Below are 21368 nucleotides of genomic sequence, written 5' to 3'. Positions count from 1 at the left end.
GCCAAACACTGTACTAAGGACTGGGGTGGATACAAGCAAATCAGGTTGGACAGAGTCTTTGTCCCACATAGGGCTCACAGTCTAATTCTCCATTTTGCAGATGAGGTAACGGAAGCACAGAAAAGTGAAGTGATTTGCCTAAAGTCACATGAAAGACAAGTGGCAGAGCCGGGATTAGAACCCATCACCTTCTGACTCTCCAGCCCGTGGTCTGTCTACTATGCCATGCTGCTTCCTAGAAGCAGCAATCATCCAACAATACACTAGAGAGTGATTCTTCTTTTTCAGATCTTCCTCACATTGAATTGAAAACATTTTTACTTCTACAAGGAGGTGTCGGAGAAGTGGGAGGCACCCATGTAATCAAGCCATCAGTGGTATTTATTGAACATTTATGATGTGCAGGGTGCTGTCCTAAGTGTTTGAGAGAGTAAAATACAACAGAGTTGGTAGACACGTTCCCTGTCCTTGAGATGCTTGGTCTGGTGGGGGAGAGGGATATTACAACATATAAGATTAGAGCTATGTAGACGAGTGTTGTGGGGCTGAGTGTGAGGTGCATGTTTGTATCTTCCCCACCGCTTACTATATTGCCTGCCACATAATAAGTGCTTAATACCTTTTAAAAATGTAATAGTGCTTCAAAGGATACAGATCCACTTGCATAGATGGCACAGATAGATGAGGGAGTAGGGGAGGAAGAGAACAATCTGGGACGGCCTCTTGATTTTAATGAACCCAGCTCGTGATGAGATGCGTGGCCACAATATGTCCATAATGCAGCAACTTCTTGGTATAAGCCACTGTGGCTGCTGCTCTTGTATCTCTTGCTGCTCTCTCTGACCTGACTGTTACCGAGCTAAGGCCTGGGGTCCCCTTGGGACAGAGCAGGGGACCTAGAGTCAGCAGTGAAGCTGCGGCCAGTTTAGCAGGGCAGCTAAAAATACCTTGGTGATGGCCTCATCTGGCCTATGAGAAGTTAGAAAAAGTATGTGGGAAAACTGCACTCTACCACCAGTCCTCAAAGTGGCTAGGTTTTGGCACCAACTTCACTAGCAGCCTAGTCCACTTATCCTGCACCTCCCCTGAAACTCTAGGGCAATATTAATGAGATTTAGAAGTTCAAACTCACAGACCAATCCCGTGCATTGTAGTTTCCCTGATAGCAATGGAGTTTACTAGATAATCACTGATAAAAAGCATAAGGGAGCATAATCACAAAAGGCACACCACCCATTTTCTTCACACGGATCTCTGGTTAAAATGTGCCAGATGGTTCTTGCTCACAGATTCAACTTCTCTTTCGGGATCATTTCATAAAATTAGAGGAGATGATCAGAAGAGCCGTTTCCTACTATATGAAGATAACACTACGCTCAGTACTGATATTGGCTTCAATCCATCAACATTATTTACTGAATGCCTACTGTGTGCACCACACTGTGCTAAACACTTGGGAGTGAACAAGGGAGTGAGCAGATATGAACTCTGTTTACATTCTAGCGGGGGAGGTAGATACTAAAATCAATTTGAGGTAGGGGGAATAACACAGTACAAAGACATACAGGTTGTGCTTCAGAACGTGTGAGGACCCAAGAGCTTAGGTGGTGAGGAAGTGCTGAAATGGCAGTAGGTGGGATATAAAGTGAGGAGATAAGAAATTAATTGAGGAAGGCCTCCTGGAGGAATGTGATTTTAGAAAGGTTTTAAAGATGGGAAGAACACAATTTGTCCAGTGTGAAGAGGGAAGAAGTTCAAGGCAGAGACAGGAGGAAGGGGTGAGCAAGAAGTCAGAGGTGGAAGAGACAGGAAAGAAGCTGAGTTTGTAGGTCAGCTTGAGAAGAATGTGGCATATGAGCCAGGATATAATGGAGATAGGGAGAGAGCAGACTGAGTGCCTTTAAATTGAAACACACTTTCCAAAGCAAGTGTATTTTAACTACAAACATACACACACCCACTGAGTAAAAGGACCATGGTTAACAAAAATAAAAGCAATTAAAACTATTTTTATGCTGGAGACAAGAATCAATTTCCAGGAAATCCAGAAAACAGAACCAACCTAGAAAATCAATTTATTGAAAACTGCACTGGTATTATTTGTTCAAAGAGTGAGAGAGCCCTCAATTCAAACCAGACCCTTAGAGATTTTACAAACTGATTCAAAATGGAAAAAAAAATTAGATGTACAGAACCTTGTCGAATGAAAATTAAATCTCTCTTTAGAACTGCACTGATTGACATACCTGCATGCACTTTAGTAACTCCAAGAAGGCATCAAAACCTTCTAGAAACTTCTGCCTCAGAGGGTCTGACCAGTCAGTTGGTTTGCTAATCAACACATACCTGAAAAAAAATTAATTGGCAAGAGGTTGAATCTTCTATCGTACAGTATCTAAAAGTGGTTTGTTAATTTTCAAGATACTTACTTGAGATCAAAAATAAGGCTCTGAACCCTCCTGAACTTGAAGGCTTGCAGAGCTGTGTAGCGTTCAAACTGAAATCTGCCTTGGATATCTCGAAGTCGTAAATGGTCCATAAAAGTCTTGATGATGGTAGTCATAAGATTCTCCTCAGTTATTAACATCCGAGCCTAAACCGAAGTAGAAATTTTTTGTCACTCAGGATACTATTCTCAAGGGGAAACACAAGGATTACCACAATACTAGATATTTTTTCCATCCAAATTGAACTTTTGTCATGCAGTCTGCTACAAGTCAGTAGCCAAAGCCATAGTTAGAGAAGATTAAATCTTAAAAAACTCCATTATCAGTGGGCCAGGGCCAGATGACTTATTCTAAGGCACAGTATGAGTCACTCTCCTCCTCCAAGGTTGGAGGTCAAGCCTCTGGCTGGTACTCTCCCAAGCTCTTGGTACGGTGCTATGCACACAGTAAGTGCTGAATAAAAAAGATTGAACGAATACAAAAAAAACAGGGGGCAACTTGGACCACATCTGCTGCTCACATTGGTCTGCTCTGTTCTCCAGGCTGGACCTGGTTTTTGTTCTGTGGGTTTTTGGTGAGGGATTGTTGCCTATCTGGCTACAGCAGTGGACAGGACATCACCGGAGCAGAGAGAATGACATACTGGCCACATTGTTGAGCCACTGGCAGGACAGCCAGAAGATTCCATGGAAAAGATAGATGGAAACTGCTCAGAAGAGTAAGAGCAAAGCCCACAGGACTTGTGTAATTCACGCTGGAGTGAAAATGAATCTAGGAACAGGGCCCCAAAACTCTAAATAAGATAAAAGAGTAGGAAACTTACAAAAGCTAGACAGTGCAGGTGGTCTCTAGTATAATGCACTTGTGCTCTTTTCCATCCTGACTACAAATTGTGATGGTTTATGAGGGACTGATATTTCACTCTATTCAACTGTGCACTGATTATCATGTAGCTAACCTCAGCACTTAGAACAGTTTTTGACACATAGTAAGCACTTAATAAATACCATAACTATTATTACTGCATTCTAACTGCCTGTATATCTTTTGGGCCAGCTAGTAAAAAAGTATTTGCATATCTATGTTATAATTTTGCTTTAAAATTATAGTGTTCAGGAGATCTAACTTGAAAATATGGTAATGCAGGAAACTGAATTTACTGAAAGCAAATACGCAGCTCTTCCTTCTCCAACTGTGGGCGTTCAGTGTCCAAAAATACCTAGGGTTGGCAAAGCCACAGACTTGGGATGAAAAATACCAGGGATTCTGCAGGCTCTATCATACCAGGTGAAATTCAAGGTTTGTGAATAAAAAATGAAAGCATTCTAAGCTTGTTAGCTTAAAGGCTGATCAAGAAGCAAGGAAATTTATATTAAAGAGTTTAACATAACTGCGAGTGGGCATACACACACACACACTCATACATGTCTATAATACCACACACTTTAGTTTTAATGTTTTCCCTAGGTGTTTTGGTTAGAATGTTATGGAAGTGAGGAACCTGGTGGCGTTGCATTAAATTAAGCTCTTAAAACAAGTACAACAGAAGCATGTGACATGTTTGCAGTTCACAAGTAGCTTACACTCGAACAAGGGAGATGATACCCTATCCATGAAAAGAACGCTTCGTGATCTACCCATCCTTCCAAACTGTTAGGATGTAAGTAAGGATAGATCTTTGTGGCACTCTTGGGTCTCTCTTTCTGAGCCTTTCGGTAGACTGACTGCTGTGAAGCCTTTGCTCCCAAAGGCAGCCGACCACCAAGCTTGTCTGTTTGTTGCAGAGGTCTCCCAGTAGTGCCCTGCTCTGCTACATTCTCTGAAAAAGGGCTTCATTTATTCTGCCCGGCCACAGCTTGCATGTGTCGCCTTTCTGGTTCACCATTCTGCAGTTCCTTGGGCATCCTGCTGTTATTTACCTCTTCAAACGTCCTGCCCACCAGAGCTGTGTTGGTGTGAACTTCAACTTTTGAATTCAACCAGGCTGAATTTAAAATTTGCCTTTGAGGTTAAATTCAGTGTGGCTCATTAGTGGAATTTATTAGAACTGTTTTAAGTTCACTGCTCAATCAGTTCCCCATGTAATGGTAATGAGCTACTAATGTGGTAACAAGAAGCACACTGCTGTCATTTCAAGCTCTGCCCCCTCAAAATTGGTGGTATTATAATGCCTGACAATGGAAAACTAAGGTTGCTCAAAACTCTCTGCCGTAGTAAGCAAAATGACACACAGAATGTTGAGAGAACACTCCGAACCAAAACAGGAAAAACTGGGGTAGGCAAAGGAAACCTCTACCTCCCTCCAGTATTTTCATCAGGGAACCTCCAGGGTCACATAAATTTTAGAAGTCTCCCATTTTAAGGCTATAGAGTTGTTAAATGAAAACAGTAAAGTTCTTCTTTGTCATTTAGTACTTACAAGTGAAGGCACTGTGAAAATCTGTACCGAGAGGTCTGCGATTGAAAACTCTCTGTCGTGGTCATCTGTCACATAATCACTCTGCAAACGCTCATAGTTCTATTAAGAAGGCAAAAAAAGGCAAGGAGTGCCAGCTATCAGTTAAGAAGAAAAGGCAAGCACTACTCACCAGAGTAGGTGCAGTGAAGAACTGGACAGATAGAGCAGTCACCGACACTGCCCGCTCGTGATCATCCTCCATAAAATCTCTCTGCAACTGCTGGTAATTCTAAACAACAAGGGGGAAATTCACCTCTCATCCACACTGACCAAAGGTTTAACTTTTATAATGAGACATCGGTGCTGGGGCTAGACAATGAGACAACCCTACAGAAATAGGATGGGGACCTACCAGAGAATCATTCAAATAATCTGTAATATTCATCTCCTGCAGGAAATGAAATGAACTAGAGTTCAATAAATGGACCTGCACAGCATTTCAAGAGTCAACCACTGATGATTAAAAAATTAAAATAAAAAAATTGGTTAAAAACCCAAGACAGCAACCTGGTCAGAGAAGCTGAATACCAGGAATGTGGCACTGCTCTTTTAAGTAACTGTCTTTACAACCTTAAATCCTACCTGAAGAGCAGAGACTCAACTCTCAAACACCCAAAAGGGTGAAAACCAGAAGTCAGATCTCTAATGATTCTGAACATGAGAATCTAAACTAATCTAAACTAATCTGAACTAAACCGACGTAATACTGCATAGAAACTCTAATTTTAACACCTGAATGGCTATGGGTAAGATCAAGCCATATCTCCATCGTTGTAATTTTTCATCTGAAGTCCTTCCAGCCTTATTTAAACAAAATAGGGATACATTTGCTGACTTACGAGTTGTTAACTATCATGCATTTAAGGGCTAACGCAGTCCACTGTCTCGCTGCCTAATTTGGACCAATTCAAAATGTGCCAACTACTTACTCTTGCAAATCGAATGGCAAAGAGTTTTTTGTATTTCAAATCCATAAGAAGACTGCTCATGAACAACTGATGATAGACGCTCCTTGCCCCTGTTTAGAAAAATTAAAATCAGAACTTGCCTTAGGTAAGTGAAAATCAAATTAATTTTTAAACTCAAAATAATTCATAATTTATAAATGCATCTTCCTGATTAATTTGGTCTTAATCTGCTCATTTAACATGAAATACTTGCCATTCCTTTATAGCAAATGCAGATTATCAACATATTAAATGATTAATATTACAGAATTACTCTGAAATATAAAACTCCCAACTCCAGATAATAAAATAAACAGTGTATTTTAGCTTTTACCCTCCTTCCCGCTTATAAAACAGAATCTGTTTCCTCACTCAAGATATGTGTGTTAGGAAAGAGATAAACAGGAAACTGCTATAAAGTCTATCTACAGTGGTGACCAAATTATGAAACTTTAGACATTTCCCAAACTGGAGTATCCCTTTCTGTATTCTGAAGTTTCTTAATTTGCTTCCTTTAAATCGTAACAAAAAATTGATAAACTAAAAGGGTCTCACCTTTCCACAGTTTGGAATCACAGAGCATCAGTTTATCCACAAGATATGAATTTTCACCATCTGGGCCCTCCTGTAAACCAACCTGACATAATATCCGGCGAAGGCCATCTTAGATAAAGGAAAAGAAATTACAGAAGAGAGTACAGGTTCTTGAAATATAAAAATACTTAAAAATAGTTTTAATATCAATGTAAAAATTAACCTTTAGTATGATCTTTTAAACTAATCATCAGACATCTCTGGAAAAGTGAAAATATTTAATGTTGCAAACTACAAACCCTACATTAAATCTTATCCCATTGAACTCCACTATATATCCTGGTTTTATTAAGGGAGAAAAGTGCTTGTAAAACACCAAAAAAAAAAAAAATGCAACAAAAGGACATCCTTCTTCCACTGAGAAATTCTCCCATTAAGCATAAATAATTTTTGGAGTTTTTAGGTGTAACATCAGTAGTCACAATGAAGAGACGCAAACTAAACAGGAGTAAAAATTCAGACCAACAATGTTCTAGTCAATCAAAATGGCTACTTCGCAGTGGAAAGGAAGCTCATATCTGCAGTAGTTCCAAAACTCTTTTATTCAACCTACTCATGTGCCCTTACTGAATGTATACCAAAAACATGTTTCTAAATGGTGTACCCAGAATTTATGTCTGAGTTAGTAAAATATATATGCAAAAGTAAGGGTTAGATACATACAAAAGTAGGTCAAACAAATCAAGCCAGTAATTTCCAAAATGTTGAAATAAAAATTTAGTTTGGCACTTTTTTTCATAAAACATACCAAGTATTGTGGTGTGATTTTTTTGATAAAAGTTTTCCTAAACATTGTGTTTCCCATGAATATGAAGAAAATTTCCCTGAACAAAAGGATAGTCAGAAAAAACTGAAGAAATTATTCATTCAAAGAAATGAAACTGAAAAAAATATATTCTATCATTAACATCAAAGTCAGTGGACTTGTTCAGGGGCAAGAAAAAGGCTGAGGAACAAACTGGCAATTTGAAAGTGAAGTCAATTTTGCAGGTAGAATAGTTCTGAAAAACACTTTTGGCTCTAACATATCCCGCTAGTGGAAGCATTTTCGATATCCTCCTTCCAGCAGGAAATAAAATACTAAAGTTTAGAAAACAGTCACTCATCTATATATCTCAGTCTACCAAAGTAATGTGCCTGGCAGCTCTTAAGATTATAAGAAATTGCAACCCGAGTCAGAACCTCCATATTTTATCTCACTCAGTGGCATCAAAGAATGAAAGAAAAATGGCCCACTACCTCCTGATGTCTATACTGGTGATCAAGAGTGTACCTTGGCATTTCTAACTTTTCCCTTAAATACTACTTATAAGCTTCAAACTGGCTTCAGTCCCCTCCACTCTATAGAAACTGCCCTCTTTGAAGTCACCAATGACCTCTTTCTTGCCAAACCCAATAGCTTCTATTTCATCCTAGTCCTCCTGGACCTCTCGGCTGTCTTCAACACTGTGGACACCCTTTTTCTCCTGGAAACACTAACGAAACGTGGTTTGGCTGACACTTGTCTTCTCCTGGTTCTCCTATCTCTACGGACACTCCTTCTCAAACTCTTTGGTTGGCTCCTCTTTCTCCCACCCTCTAAAGTGGGAGTCCCCCAAATCTCAGTTCTAGGCCCTTTCCTAAGCTCCATCTACATCGATTCCCTTGGAGAATTCATTCACTCTCATGGTTTCAACTTCATCTCGATGTGGATGATTCCCAAATCCACCTCTTCAGGCTTGGCCTCTTCTTTGCAGACTCACATTTCCTCCTGCCTTCAGGACATCTAAACTTGGATGTCCCACAGACACCTCGAAGTAAACATATGCAAAACAGAACTCCTCATTTTTCCACCCAAATGCAGTTCTCCCCATGGCTTTCCCATCACTGTAGGCAACATCACAATCCCCTGTCTCACTAGCCTGGTAACCTAGATTTTGTCCTTGACTCACCTCTCTCATTCGATCCACATATTAAGTCTATAACGAAACGCTGTCAGTTCTATCTTCACAATATCTCTAAAATCAGATGCTTCCTTGCCTTCTAAACTGCTACCATGTTAATCCAAGCAGATATCCTGTCTCGATTACTGTATCAACCTCCTTGCTCATCTCCCTGCCCCTCCCTCCTGCCTGTATCGCTTTTATAAAATATTATTCAGGCCAATGGTTGGCCAACCCCACCTTCACATAAAGAAGATACTCCTTACCATCAGCTTTAAGGTACTTAATGAGCTCTCACCTCCAAATTTGCTCTGGTAATCTACTACAAACCTGCCCATTTCACTTCTCTAATGCTAATCTACGCACTCTTCTTCAATCTCATCTGTCTCGCTGCCAATCCTTTGCCCATGTTCTTCTCCCTCTACCTTGGGACTCCACCTTCCTATCTGACAGACCACCACTCTTCCCATTTCAAATCTCTATAAAATCATATCTCCTCTATGAGGCTTTCTTTACCTAAGCCCTCATTTTCCCATCCAATTAGCCTTCCCGTTTGCAAGGCTTTTTGCAGTTGGGTGTGAACCCAGAAGCACTATGATACCCATCTCATCCACAGCACTCATCCTTATACTCTGTCATTTCCCCTACCTGTATTTTAATGTCTTTCTCTCCCACTAGATTGTAAATTCCCTGTGGGCAAGGATTGTGTCTACCAAAAACACTGTACTGTAGGCTCCCAAACACTTAGTAAAGTGCTCTGTACACAGAAAGCCCTCAATAAACAGCACTAATTGACTGATTCAAGTCTTAATCCCTATTTAATCCCCTTACCCTAAAAACCCTAATTTTTCATGCAAAGATGTATCCAAACTCTCCTTGAATCTATTACTATCTGCCTGTACAATTTCTCATAGTACAATCCAAATGCTTAGCCAGCTCTGCGTAAAAAAGTGTATCCTTTTATTTTTCTTAAGCCTGACATCCTGATGCCTCAGTGGGTGTCCCTAGGGCCTGGTGAAGTGGTTTATGTCGGAGTAACAACCCAAAGACCTTAATCACATTCGCCTTTGCTTTGTTTTCAGGCTGAAGTGTCCTAATGCTTTCTATCATCAAAGAATGCCACACTACTCTTCTGATCATCTTGGTTAGTTTTTCTAGGTAACTTTTCTAGCTATATTATATTCTTCTCAAGTTGTGCTATTAGAATCCCAGAGAGAACTTTTGGTGCTTGCGTACCTTGTTTTTAGGCAATAGTTAAACTGTGCCCAAAATTTTACCCTTTGCCCATTATGCCAATGATTTGAGGGAGCAATTGATAGTAACTATTGAGACCCCTTTCCTGTGTAATAAATGACAGCCCAGAATCAATTCTTGTCTTTTAGATTATTTTTCCAAGACAAATGACTTTACATCTGCTCACACTGAAGCCCATCTGCCACATTTTAGCTATTTCACGCTGCTCTACAAAATCTTACTGCAGTTTGTCTCCATCATCACAGTACTGAATCGCTTGTCAGTGTCAACTAAAAATCTGGAGATATCACTGCATTTTCCCTCTTTGAAATAATTTAAGAAAATGTACTATAAAACCATACTAGCATTGATCCCTGTGGGACCCGCTATTTTTGCTTCTCTATTCCCAAAGCAGCTTTTTATCCCTAACACTTGTTTCCCATCTTCTACCTACATTCTATCCATAACAAACCATTCAATCTTTTTCCTAACTAAATTTTATTTAAAGCCTTTACACCGGCTACTTTCTACATTTTCCCCAAGTGAACCTTCACATTGCCCTTGCTTTCACCTCTCCCACCTCTGACCACTTGCTCATGGCCTTCTCACTGTTGGGAACAACCTCCTGCTTTCAATGTTCTAGACCACATTTTTCCCTATCTTCAAAGTCCTTCTGAAATCCTACCTTCTCTAGGAGGTTAGCTTTCTTCTCACCAGATCCTCCTACAATATCATGAGAACTTTCATTTCTCTCTCTTTTTTATGGTATTTGTTAGGCACTTACTATGTGTCAAGCACTGTTCTAAATGCTGGAGTAGATGCAAGTTAAATCAGACACAGTCCCTGACCCACATTGGCTTAGAGCTTAAGTAGGAGGGAGAACAGGCACTGAATCCCCATTTTACAACTGAGGAAAAAGAGACACAGAGAAGTGACTCTTTTATGGGAAACAGAGACACAGAGAAATTACTTTTTTTAAAGTGCTTACTATGTGCCAGACACTGTACTAAGTGCTGGGGTAGATACAATATAATCAGGTTGGTCACAGTCTCTGTCCCAAGTGGGCCTCAGAGTCTTAATTCCCATTTTACAGATGAGGTAACTGAGAGATTAAGTGACTTGCCCAAGATCACACAGCAGACAGGTGGAGGAGGCAGAATTAAAACCCAGGTCCTTCTGACTCCCAGGCCTGTGCTCTATCCAGTGGCCATGCTACTTGTTCAAAGTCACATAACATGTATGTGGAGTCAGGATTTGAACCCAGGTCCTCTGACTTCCGGGAATGTCCTCTTTCTACTAGGCCACACTACTTCCCATCTTTCCCATTTCTTTTCCTCCGATTTTAATGATGGTATTTATTAGGTGCCTACTATGTGCCAAGCACTAAGCTAAGGGCTGGAGTCAATTCAATATAGTCAGATTGGACACAGTCCCTGATCTACCACAGGGCTTACCTTGTAAAAGGGAGGGAAAATAGGTATTTTACTATCCATTTTACAGTTATGGACACTGGGGCACAGAGAAGTTAAGTGACTAACCCACAATCACACAGCAGGCAAGCGGAAGAGCCAAGATTAGAACTTGGGTCACGTGACTCAGTTCTGTGCTTTTTCCACTAAGCCACACTCCTATCTGTAAATAATTTTGCAACTGCCTCCCCCGTCTTGACTGTAAACTGGTTGAGGGCAGGGATTATGTCTTTTACCTTTTTCTGTACTCTTCCACGCTTTTACTACAGTGTTCGACATACAGTACATGTTCAATACATACTATAAATTGGAACCTCATCAGTGATCTTTTGAAAAATTTAAATACATTATGTTCACTGATTTCCTTCTGTCAATCACCCAAGCAACAGTATTTACTGGACACATATTCTGTACAGATTATTGTACTAAATGCTTGGGAGACTAATAGTCAGTGGTACTTGCTGTTTGCAGAACACTGAACTAAATGCTTGGGAGGGTACAAAAAAGAGTTAGTAGAAGACTACAATTTAATTCATTTTTATTAAGTGCACAGAACACTGTTTTAGGCTCCAGGGAGAGTACAATAAAAATGAGACAGTCCTTGCTTTAGCAGATAAGGTATGATTTCTCTTTATAGAAGCCATTTTGTCTTTTCACCAACAGAGTTTGTATTTTTAAGCACTTGCTCATCCTAAATTTAATTATAGATTCTACCAGTTTGCCAGGATTAGAAGTAAAACTCACCAGGCTACAATTATGGTTCACCTCTGGAACTCTTCTTATAGATGAGAGTTAAATTGGCAATTTGTAGTCATCTATTCAGTAGCCATTTGTTACGCCATTTTACACATTCTTGCCAGCAGCTATACAACTGCCCCTCGTCTCCCATAAGTTGGATGCCATCAGTCATGAAGATTTGTGAATATCTAGGTTATCAACGTGATCTAATATATCTTAGGTTTTCTACAATTTGGTTCAGTTCCTCTGACTTACCAGCTACCAAGAACAACTAGGCGGGAAAGGAGCCTCCCTATCATCTTCCTCAGTAAAAGCCAACTAATGAATTCACTGATCCATTCTTTTACAAACCTGAATGCAACTTTTATACTATGATCAACATATAGCTTCTAATTTGATATATGAAAAACATTTTGTCATTAACTCTGGCCATCATTAAAAGGTACTCTCAGACATATTTTGAAGTATTTTTGTTGGAAGTCTCCTCTGTGGCTCTCTCCTCTGAACGAGGCCCTGCCTCTATGCAGAATTAAATCTCAGTATATTATCTTTCTTTGTGAGTTCTAGGACTAGTTTTCCAGAAAGTTGTACTATAGAAAGCCTTTCTCCACTTCTTACCTTGATAAGTTATTCAGTCAAGTTCAATGAGAATTGAAGTCTCCCACTAAAACTCTCAATGTAGTTTTTCAGCTTCTCCAATCACAATTAACATTTCCTGATTTATCTCATCTCAGATAGGTGGGCTATAATAAGGATTCACTGCAGTATTCTTAAGTAAGGATTTTTATTAAGAGGAATTTCCTCTTGTTCAAAACTATTTATTAGTCAGTTCTCCAGGTTTTCACTATGTATTTTGGATAGAGCACAATGGCGGGAATAGGGGATGTTCTTCTTTCAACACGTGGCTGTCGACACAACACAATGCAGGGTCAGAATAATAATGTTGGTATTTGTTAAGCACTTACTATGTGCAGAGCACTGATCTAAGCGCTGGGGTAAACACAGGGGAATCAGGTTGTCCCACGTGGGGCTTACAGTCTTAATCCCCATTTTACAGATGAGGGAACTGAGGCACAGAGAAGTTAAGTGACTTGCCCACAGTCACACAGCTGACAAGTGGCAGAGCTGGGATTCGAACTCATGAGCCCTGACTCCAAAGCCCGTGCTCTTTCCACTGCGCCACGCTGCTTCTGACACAGTGGGGTTCACACCATTCGACACAGCAAGTTAAAAATGTTTGTTTAACCACATTTTGGTTATAACAATGTTAGAGGGTTAGGAAATATTCTTCCAGCATTACATATTTATCTGGATAGAATTCAATGCACTGTTGGAAGAAAGGGTTGTATTTGTTCACTCAGTCGTATTTATTGAGCGCTTCCCGGGTGCAGAGTATGTATGCACGCAACTAGCACTAATCAAGGTTCAGAGACCACAGCATGAATTTTTCTTATGGCAGAGTTTCTCAAACCCTACCTTCAGTTCTCCAAGAATTGACTGTATTGTCCCTCACAAACGGTGTCACATCTCCACCTGTCTGGTCCATCCCACTGCTTTTCATTTCTTCACCAAATTTCTGGGACACCAACTACATAAGCTTCCTAACTGCCAAGCAGGTCACTTCAACCATTCCATTTCTTAGGCTTCTAACATTAGCGAGAAAGCACTTGTCTAACTCTGTTTTGCTTTTTGGCCTATTTCACATCTCCCACTTTCTGCATTGACTTTATATATGTTCTACTGGCTTCCCTCCAAGCTTTCCTTAGAATTACCACATACAGTTTTATCCTCACCCTTTCCTTTCATTTAGGGTTAGGAATTTGTGATGATTCTAAGAGGCAGGAAAGGTCTTTGGATTCTGCTACTATTAGACAGGAAATCTTGAACAAATCAGGGGATTATGTGAAAACTGAACCAAGATGTTATCATCGCCGTCAAGTTGGGCCAACCAATTTTAATTACCAAGGGCAGTCCCTTCCTCCACAACCATATTATGAACTCGAAAGCAAAATACATCTAAGAGAAAACAAAATCTGAAGTGGTAGGGAACGAGTCAAAACATAATATACATTAATAAATATTGAACTGCTGATGGGCTAATTAATTTTAATTAATTTAGCCACTTGTGTCAGGAGGTGACCTTCAAGGCCATTTTGTCTCATATTCCCACCCCCAACCACTACTCTGGGTCACGTAATGCTGTCTCCAATTCACTGCTACTCTCTTGGCCTTCTCACCACTCTCTGGGCAGAAGAGAGATGTGTGCCACCCAAAATTAATTGGTTCCTCACAAACAGATGCATGCTACAATATCTAGTCTATTCCAGGAAGGTTGAATTTGACATACCTGAATATCCTATAATACTGCCAAGCCAAGTTAGAAGCTTCAAACCAAAACTCTGATGTGCAACAATAGATGAATGCATAACTTGAACTTTCAGTGGCTTAGTCTGGCGACTTGTATTTCTCTTAAAAAGAAAAAAAGACACCATGAAAAACAGAACTTACAAATTATACACAGAAAACAGGAGGCATCTTTATTTTTAACATTCGATCGTGATCATGAAAGTTATCAAAATTTACATGACTCTGTTTCGTTTATGGGTTTTGAACATTTCCTGAGGCAAGGCTGTTATTTTTTGCAGGAATATAATGACTTACAACCTATGGGTGCTTACTAGGAATCACGTGAGAATAATGCCATGACAGCCATTTGTACCCATGGTACACCGAAGGTGTTCTTACCGCAAATGACTGTCAATATGGGTGATCTTTTCTGCCTTGGACGATCCAACACCTACGCTGATGATCTGACCATCTAGGGTATGACCTTAGACCACTTACAGATTAGAAACTAATTCTTAATTTGGGCCATGACATATCCCCGGCATTTCAGGGTTTGGCGGGTCATACCCCTCGCAATACTGGGCATGCCAATTTCCATTACAAAATAAACACAAATTAAAATTTTCTGACTTGCAAAAATCTTAGAAATTTATGACAAAATGCACTGGCATTATGGTTCTCAGTAATGAACGTTCTGTACATTCAGTCATTACGAATTAAAAATGTAAAATTACATCTCGAGTCCTGCTACCTCTCATTATAAATTAAGCACCAATTCTTTGAACACCATTTCCCACATTTCTATCAATAAACTAAGTTTAAGCACTTCAAGCTCAAAACATTGATTTCACTACTTAGCTTTTCATGATGTTTACTCAGCCTATGAGCTTTTCACATGAAGCTTCTTTATAAACTCTCTATTTATATGGAATCAATATCAATGTGCCTTTCAATCAGGAAATTTTGTTATGATTTAACTATAAAATCCCAAAGTACATAGTAACTGTCATCCATTTTAATGATTACACTATATCTATGGTAATTCTAACTTTTACTGTATAGTAAACTCCTGAATATCTGAGTACTAGATGAATTCTTTTCTGCTATGCAAATTTACTGAATACTCTCCTTTCCATACTGCAGCCCAAGACTGCAGGGACAAGCTAAAAATAACCTACCTCTTACTAAAATCTGCAGGATGAGGGGAACGACCTGGTACTAAAGGATACGGCTCACCAGCTTGTTCCCCTCTTCCTGCTTTCCTGTCTCTGACTCCCACCCCGGGGTCCCATGATATGCCCTGACTCTTTAGAAAGCTTCACAAGAAATCTGTTCTCTAAAATTCGAGTGGTTCCTAAACATTTCAGATATCTGAGAGTGCTCTGTATAAGAAGATATATACGTCATATTATGAAAATATGTTTTTCAAATTATACAAACGTACTTTCTTCATCTAAATTTACATTTTTAAAATACAACTTTGTTAAAAGGAAAACTGGTTATGAACTACTCAGGGAATTGTGAAATTTCTAAATAAATATTGAGGTCATTATGTAAAACAAAATTCTATCCACCTTTTCTGGCACCAGGGATGAGGACAGGAGCAGGCAAGAAAGAAAGTATGCCTTTTAATAGGGCACACTTGACCTGCAATTCGAAGTCTGTGCTAAATGACCAGAGAGAAGATTCAGAGTGGGCAAGATAAGGGGCTCAGAGTAATTGAAGGGAAGGAGGCCTTTAAGAGGCTACGATGACTGACAAATAGGGTTCCTGGGAGCACAGACAGAAAGCAGAATGGTGCAGGAGAAAAAGTGGAGAAAAAGCCAAGTCAAATTCCTTGAAAATCTTTGTTGGCTTCAACTAAGTAATAATATTTTCATAAGCCAGATATTTCCTCCAGGAACCACTTACAGTTATTTATTCACATTACTCCCACTATTTAAAAAAATTTTTAATCACCCTAATTATTTTAGCTATTTTGAAGAAACAGTCCTTCCTATTTATCTAGTTTGAATAAAGCCTGGAGAATGGCATGAGAGCATGCTTCAGGAAGAGACTCCAATTTACAAACAGCTGCAGAAACTTCACAGGAAAAGTAGAGCGGTATAGCTCCTCTCCCAGCTTTCAGGTAACAACCTACAAAGTTTATCTTGCAGCCCCTCCTTCTGAATAATTTGGTCTGATCTGAATTGAGCGATTTATAGCCCATTTCTAATTAGCATTAGGCAATGGCATCTATTTAGCAGAGATAACTGCCTTTTAGCCCAGTGGTCATGAAAGCCAACACTGAAAATTAAGTACAGTATTTATATCTGAACACACAAAAATCTAATTCAAAATATTTCATGATTGGTTCACATTTACATTATTTGACAATGCCACTATTTTGAAAGTATTTTATCACTGGTTTGAATATATTTACATTATTTTGGTTAATTTTTGGAATCTTCGAAATACATTAATGAGCCTCACATTATTTTCTAAAGGGAACTAGAATTCATTTTGTGCTATGTTAGCACTGTTTTCATGGAACCATTTGAGAGCCCTTAACAGAAAGAATATAGCAGTACTCTATTTTACAGGAATGAAAGCCTTCGGAGAAGCCTGAAAAATGCTCAAAGCATTTTCTGGGAGCTGTCTCGGGGATTTGCCTCGTTTCGTTTAAACCAAAGATTTTGTTGGGCTCTGGACTCTAAATATCCTCCAATTTTCTTTGAAACTAAAGATGATGCAAATTTTCAAAAGGATGTTATATAATCAAAGAACATTCTGCTTTCTAAAAAGACACTTTGGAAATATGTTTTCTCAACAGTAGCAACATTTATTCCAAAGATGCGATTTTAATTGTACGAGTGTTTCTGTTTCAAAAGTTGGTCCCCAAATGCCATTTTTTCTTTATTTTGACATCTTAATTAGTCCCTGGAGGAAAGGTCCCAAGAGAACATAATTCCCACTGACAATAAAGAGTAGAAAATGTTAACTGAGATGCTATTATATAAATGTCCCAAGAGGAAATGCTGGAAGTCAAGACCCGGAATAAACCATGATAAATTAAGGAAATGAAACATAAAACAATTTCCTTCATTTTTTGGAAAATATTAGCAATTCTTCAAACTACAGATAAAAATCTTACCAATGGGCCATTAAACTGTTTGAATCTCTCGCAAGTACAGGAATCAACAAATACTATCTTAGTGCAGCAGTCTAGCTCCTGCGATGTCTGACCTGTCATCAGTCACTTTCGGGCATCAATGCCCTAACTCCTGCCTTTCAAGTGGCTTGGGCCCAGTGGCTTTATCTGCTCTGTTTTTAATGACTACAAGCTGTTCTCTCTTTGAAAAGAACAATTCTGAAAATTATCTAGTTCTGAAAATAAGTACAGTGCTCTTTCCACCAATCATCTTGGCTGAATTTTTCCTTTCTGCTCAACTTAAATTTTTTACTGATCAAAGTTAGTAAGTGTACTGGTTAACCATACGATCACATTTTAAACTGAAGACCAGGCAGTAGAAGGGCAACAGGCAGGGTAAGGAAACGCGCTCCATTTTTGTTTTTTCTTCTATTTTTCTTCATTCTTTGCTTTCCCATTCTTTATCGAGTTCTAGTCCCATTTCTAGTCTAATGCCGGCTGATGTGACACTATCAGTGGTGAAGAATCACTGACCGAAGAATTCCCGAGGGCATATTTTGTGGTTAACAGGATCAAGAGGAATTCTGACAGTAGTGGGCAAATAGAGGCAGTGGAGGTCACAGCAGCTATTGAAGTGGATGCTCTGCTGGGCTATGGCACAACACTGGCACGATGCTCCAGTAGCTTTGGCTTTAAATGGATTTTGCAAAGAAAATTTTTGTATACACTTCTCATGTGCATCTTTACGCAGAACTCGATCTCATGGCATTGAGTGAAAACACAGCTTAATTATGACAGGTTGCCTATTGGGAGTTTCAAAAATTTGAAGAAATTCAGATATAATGGGAGATTATCTAGCAACAGATTTTGGATACGTGTTAACGCCTCTGAGCTAATTGCCAAGAAAGAAGTCCATGAAAATACCACAATGTCTGATTGCTATGATGAAACACCTTATTATGAATTTAACAGCTTACAATAGGCAAAAAATATTACTTACCACAATTACTGATTTTGCTTGTTCACAATACTGGAAATCCCCATACCGAACTGACCTACGACCCTTTGAATAAATAAATCATGAATATTTTTATTAGCACTTCCTCTAGAAGATATTTAATATATCACAGCTCTCAGAGAGCACATGGTTAAAGCAGAACAGCATATCATCTTAGCATTTACAGAGTAAATAATGATCCTGATTCTACTGGAAAGGGGAACAAAATATGATTCACTGGAAGGACCCCAAGAAGCTGCTTCAGCTGAAGCATGGATACACTGAGCAACACTCTGAGAACTGTGAGGTGTTGGCAGTTAATGGGTAGGCCCAAGGCTGGCTCCTGTGAGAGCCAGCAAGAGCCCTTGAGGGCAGGTGAGGCTGTACCTCCACAGTTTAAACACACCTACACACACTTTGCTTATCTCTGACATTCCTAGAAGGGGCAAATGGGCTGAGGGTTAAAATAATTGCTCAGCCCTTTTCTGCAGAGCAGGACTAGGGAATATGCAAATGCTGGCCTCTTAAAAGTCCTTTTGAAGCCCTTTACCCTTGTGGCATTTCAAATTTTACACCAATAATGCAATTTACTACCAAAAGACTTTTCATGTGGGTGTCATTTTTTTTTTAATCACCAGTGTCCACAAAACGGAAGGAAAATTGGTATTGCAAAATAACTTAGATTGTATTTTCTTTCCCCAAATAGATTAATTTTGCTAAAATAAAAACTAACCTACCTAATTATCTTGTACTACAGTTCACTTTTTAAAGATTCTGAAAATTGATTCTTCCTCTTCTGCAACCAACACATATTACAGTCAGGCACCTGAAGTGCTAAGTTTTCACTATTTTGAAAACTAAACATTCCTAGAAATATACAACATAACAAGCTAATCAGTAACTTTTTTTTTTTAAAAAAAAAAAAAAGACAAAAAAGCTTGCTTCACGTGCTTAAAGAGGTGGAAAAAAGAGTAGATGATTTTTTGAAATTAAGAAGAAATGACTTTATGACTTCCCTAAGGTCAGTAAAACCCAGGAATGGTGTTTATGAACTGGATGTCAAATACCAACCAAACTAGTAAATTATAACTACGTGTAATTATATTTTTAGATTTGGTACCTATACGTCAAAAAACACAGGACCAATTTTCATCAAACTACTATCTTTACTGTTTTGAATTTTAGCCTATCAGCAATTCAGCTGAGCTTAAATATCAATTTAATTACAGGCTGAGACCCTAAAATATCATCTAAAAGAAATGCTACAGTGAAGATACTTACATCTCTATCTACTGTTGTTGCAAAGCCAATAGCTTCTTTCTGTGTGCAGCTGACAGCTTTTTGAAGAGTGTAAATCACTTGGTCATAAGTGTGAACCTCATCATTAAACAGCATGCAATAGTAAGTATCACTCCTTTCCCTATGGGACAAATGACACAAAATTAGGTTTTGCCTCTTCAGTTATTTTTCAGTCAAGACATTGCTCAAGTAGACTCTTTCGGCCCAATGGATGACTTTATGTATAAATGAGCAGAAGACTCAGCCCAATACAACCCTAACTCCTGACCAATTAAAGAACGAATTACTCCCACAACAATAACCCTGCATTTACCGTACTGTCCCACCACGGCCCTAATCGGGAAGCCTGGGATTGAGACCAAGCCCTGACCCACCTGAAGCTCACTTTTTGCCTGAGCTGGTCAGTAGGCTTAGAACAAGGCCTGTGGGCTGGCCCATAATAATAATAATAATGTTGGTATTTGTTAAGCGCTTACTATGTGCAGACCACTGTTCTAAGTGCTGGGGTAGATACAGGGTAATCAGGTTGTCCCACGTGAGGCTCACAGTCTTAATCTGCATTTTACAGATGAGGTAACTGAGGCACAGAGAAGTTAAGTGACTTGCCCACAATCACACAGCTGACAAGCGGCAGAGCCGGGATTTGAACCCATGACTTCTGACTCCCAAGCCCGGGCTCTTTCCACTGAGCCACGCTGCTTCCCATGCCTGAGCAGGATTCTAATGTGCGTTCCTGGCCTGTGGGAGGAGAGATGAACTCCCCTGCACGGCCGCTCAAATGGAGAAAACCATCTAAACAGAAAACCATCTAAACCACCATAAGATGGAAAGAAGAAAATTCTTCTTCTCTAGCCACAGCACTCTACTGATTTTTGTTTTTATTATGGGTATTTGTCCTTGTCCTGTAGGTTGTTTCTGCATTTAGTTCATCGCTACTTATATGTCTGACTCCAGTCCCCTCTCCTCTTTCTCCCGAGCACTTAGAACAGTGCTCAACACACAGTAGTGCTTAAGAAATACCATCAATACTATTAGAGGAAGGAGAAGCTAGACAGTTTAAAGAGATGAAAAAGAAGCTAGGGAACATGGTGGCTGGTGGCAGAATGGGATTACATTGTAATTGACTCCCTCCCAAGTGGCTAACAACATGACTATGATCCATAATCCTGGAACATATGGACGAAATGCCTCCATGTAGGAGGTTTTATTTCTGGGTGAATGTTAATGAGGTTGGAGTTACTGCCTTCTCACCTGGTGGCAGGTCTCTAAGATCCTTCCCTCATCCGAGTGCTTAGTACAGTGCTCTGCACATAGTAAGCGCTCAATAAATACTATTGAATGAATCCCTGCCCGCCACCCAGAGAGGGAATCAGGCCAATTAAGTCGGGTTTTCCTGACTCTTGCGATGAGTAACACTACCTAAAAGGTTACAATTCAGCACACATCATTTATACTTTTCTTACCGAGATACTGCTCCAAAACTAAAGCCTCCCAAATCCTTCCAGGATGGAATCTTTGTGTAGTTGGTAGGTTTGATGGTAAGTTGGGCCTACATCTGACAGCATGATCTCCATGATGATGCTGCCTTTTTCCATTACCTGACAAATATATATTTTGGTCTTTGCATTCTTCAAGGGTCAAGTTCATAACCTAGGCCCAATTCACTGGCCAAAATGAAATTGGATAAGACCTTCTAAAAGCCCAAGCCCTCTAAAATTAGACAGCAGAGTTCTAAGCTCCTTGTGGGCTGCCAATGCATTATTCTGTACTTCCCAAGGGCTTAGTACA

The 21368-nt window shown here is 39.5% G+C and overlaps 1 protein-coding gene across 4 annotated transcripts in view; it reads right to left on the bottom strand.

The window, feature by feature from the left end:
• The window catches only part of UBR2 (ubiquitin protein ligase E3 component n-recognin 2), a 77164-nt gene that overhangs the window by 39216 nt on the left and 16580 nt on the right, over positions 1-21368 (bottom strand). For 3 of the 4 annotated variants that reach the window (XR_003753659.2, XM_029047075.2, XM_007672323.4), the window contains exons 6-13: positions 19563-19701; positions 18285-18347; positions 14156-14276; positions 6408-6515; positions 5835-5923; positions 4867-4965; positions 2430-2593; positions 2247-2346 (exon numbers count right to left, since the gene is read on the bottom strand). Coding sequence is in view for 3 of the 4 variants with exons in the window: in XM_029047075.2 (XP_028902908.1) it covers positions 2247-2346; positions 2430-2593; positions 4867-4965; positions 5835-5923; positions 6408-6515; positions 14156-14276; positions 18285-18347; positions 19563-19701 (883 nt within the window). In the remaining variant the exon portion in view is untranslated. Of the gene's footprint in view, positions 1-2246; positions 2347-2429; positions 2594-4866; positions 4966-5035; positions 5135-5834; positions 5924-6407; positions 6516-14155; positions 14277-18284; positions 18348-19562; positions 19702-21368 lie in introns of all 4 variants that reach the window. The other variant, XM_007672322.4, reaches the window with a different exon arrangement.

This window comes from Ornithorhynchus anatinus, chromosome 19 (assembly GCF_004115215.2).
Source record: "Ornithorhynchus anatinus isolate Pmale09 chromosome 19, mOrnAna1.pri.v4, whole genome shotgun sequence".
NCBI lineage: Eukaryota > Metazoa > Chordata > Mammalia > Monotremata > Ornithorhynchidae > Ornithorhynchus > Ornithorhynchus anatinus.
Note: the sequence above shows the minus strand (reverse complement) of the source record. Positions and strands in the feature narration are given on the sequence as shown.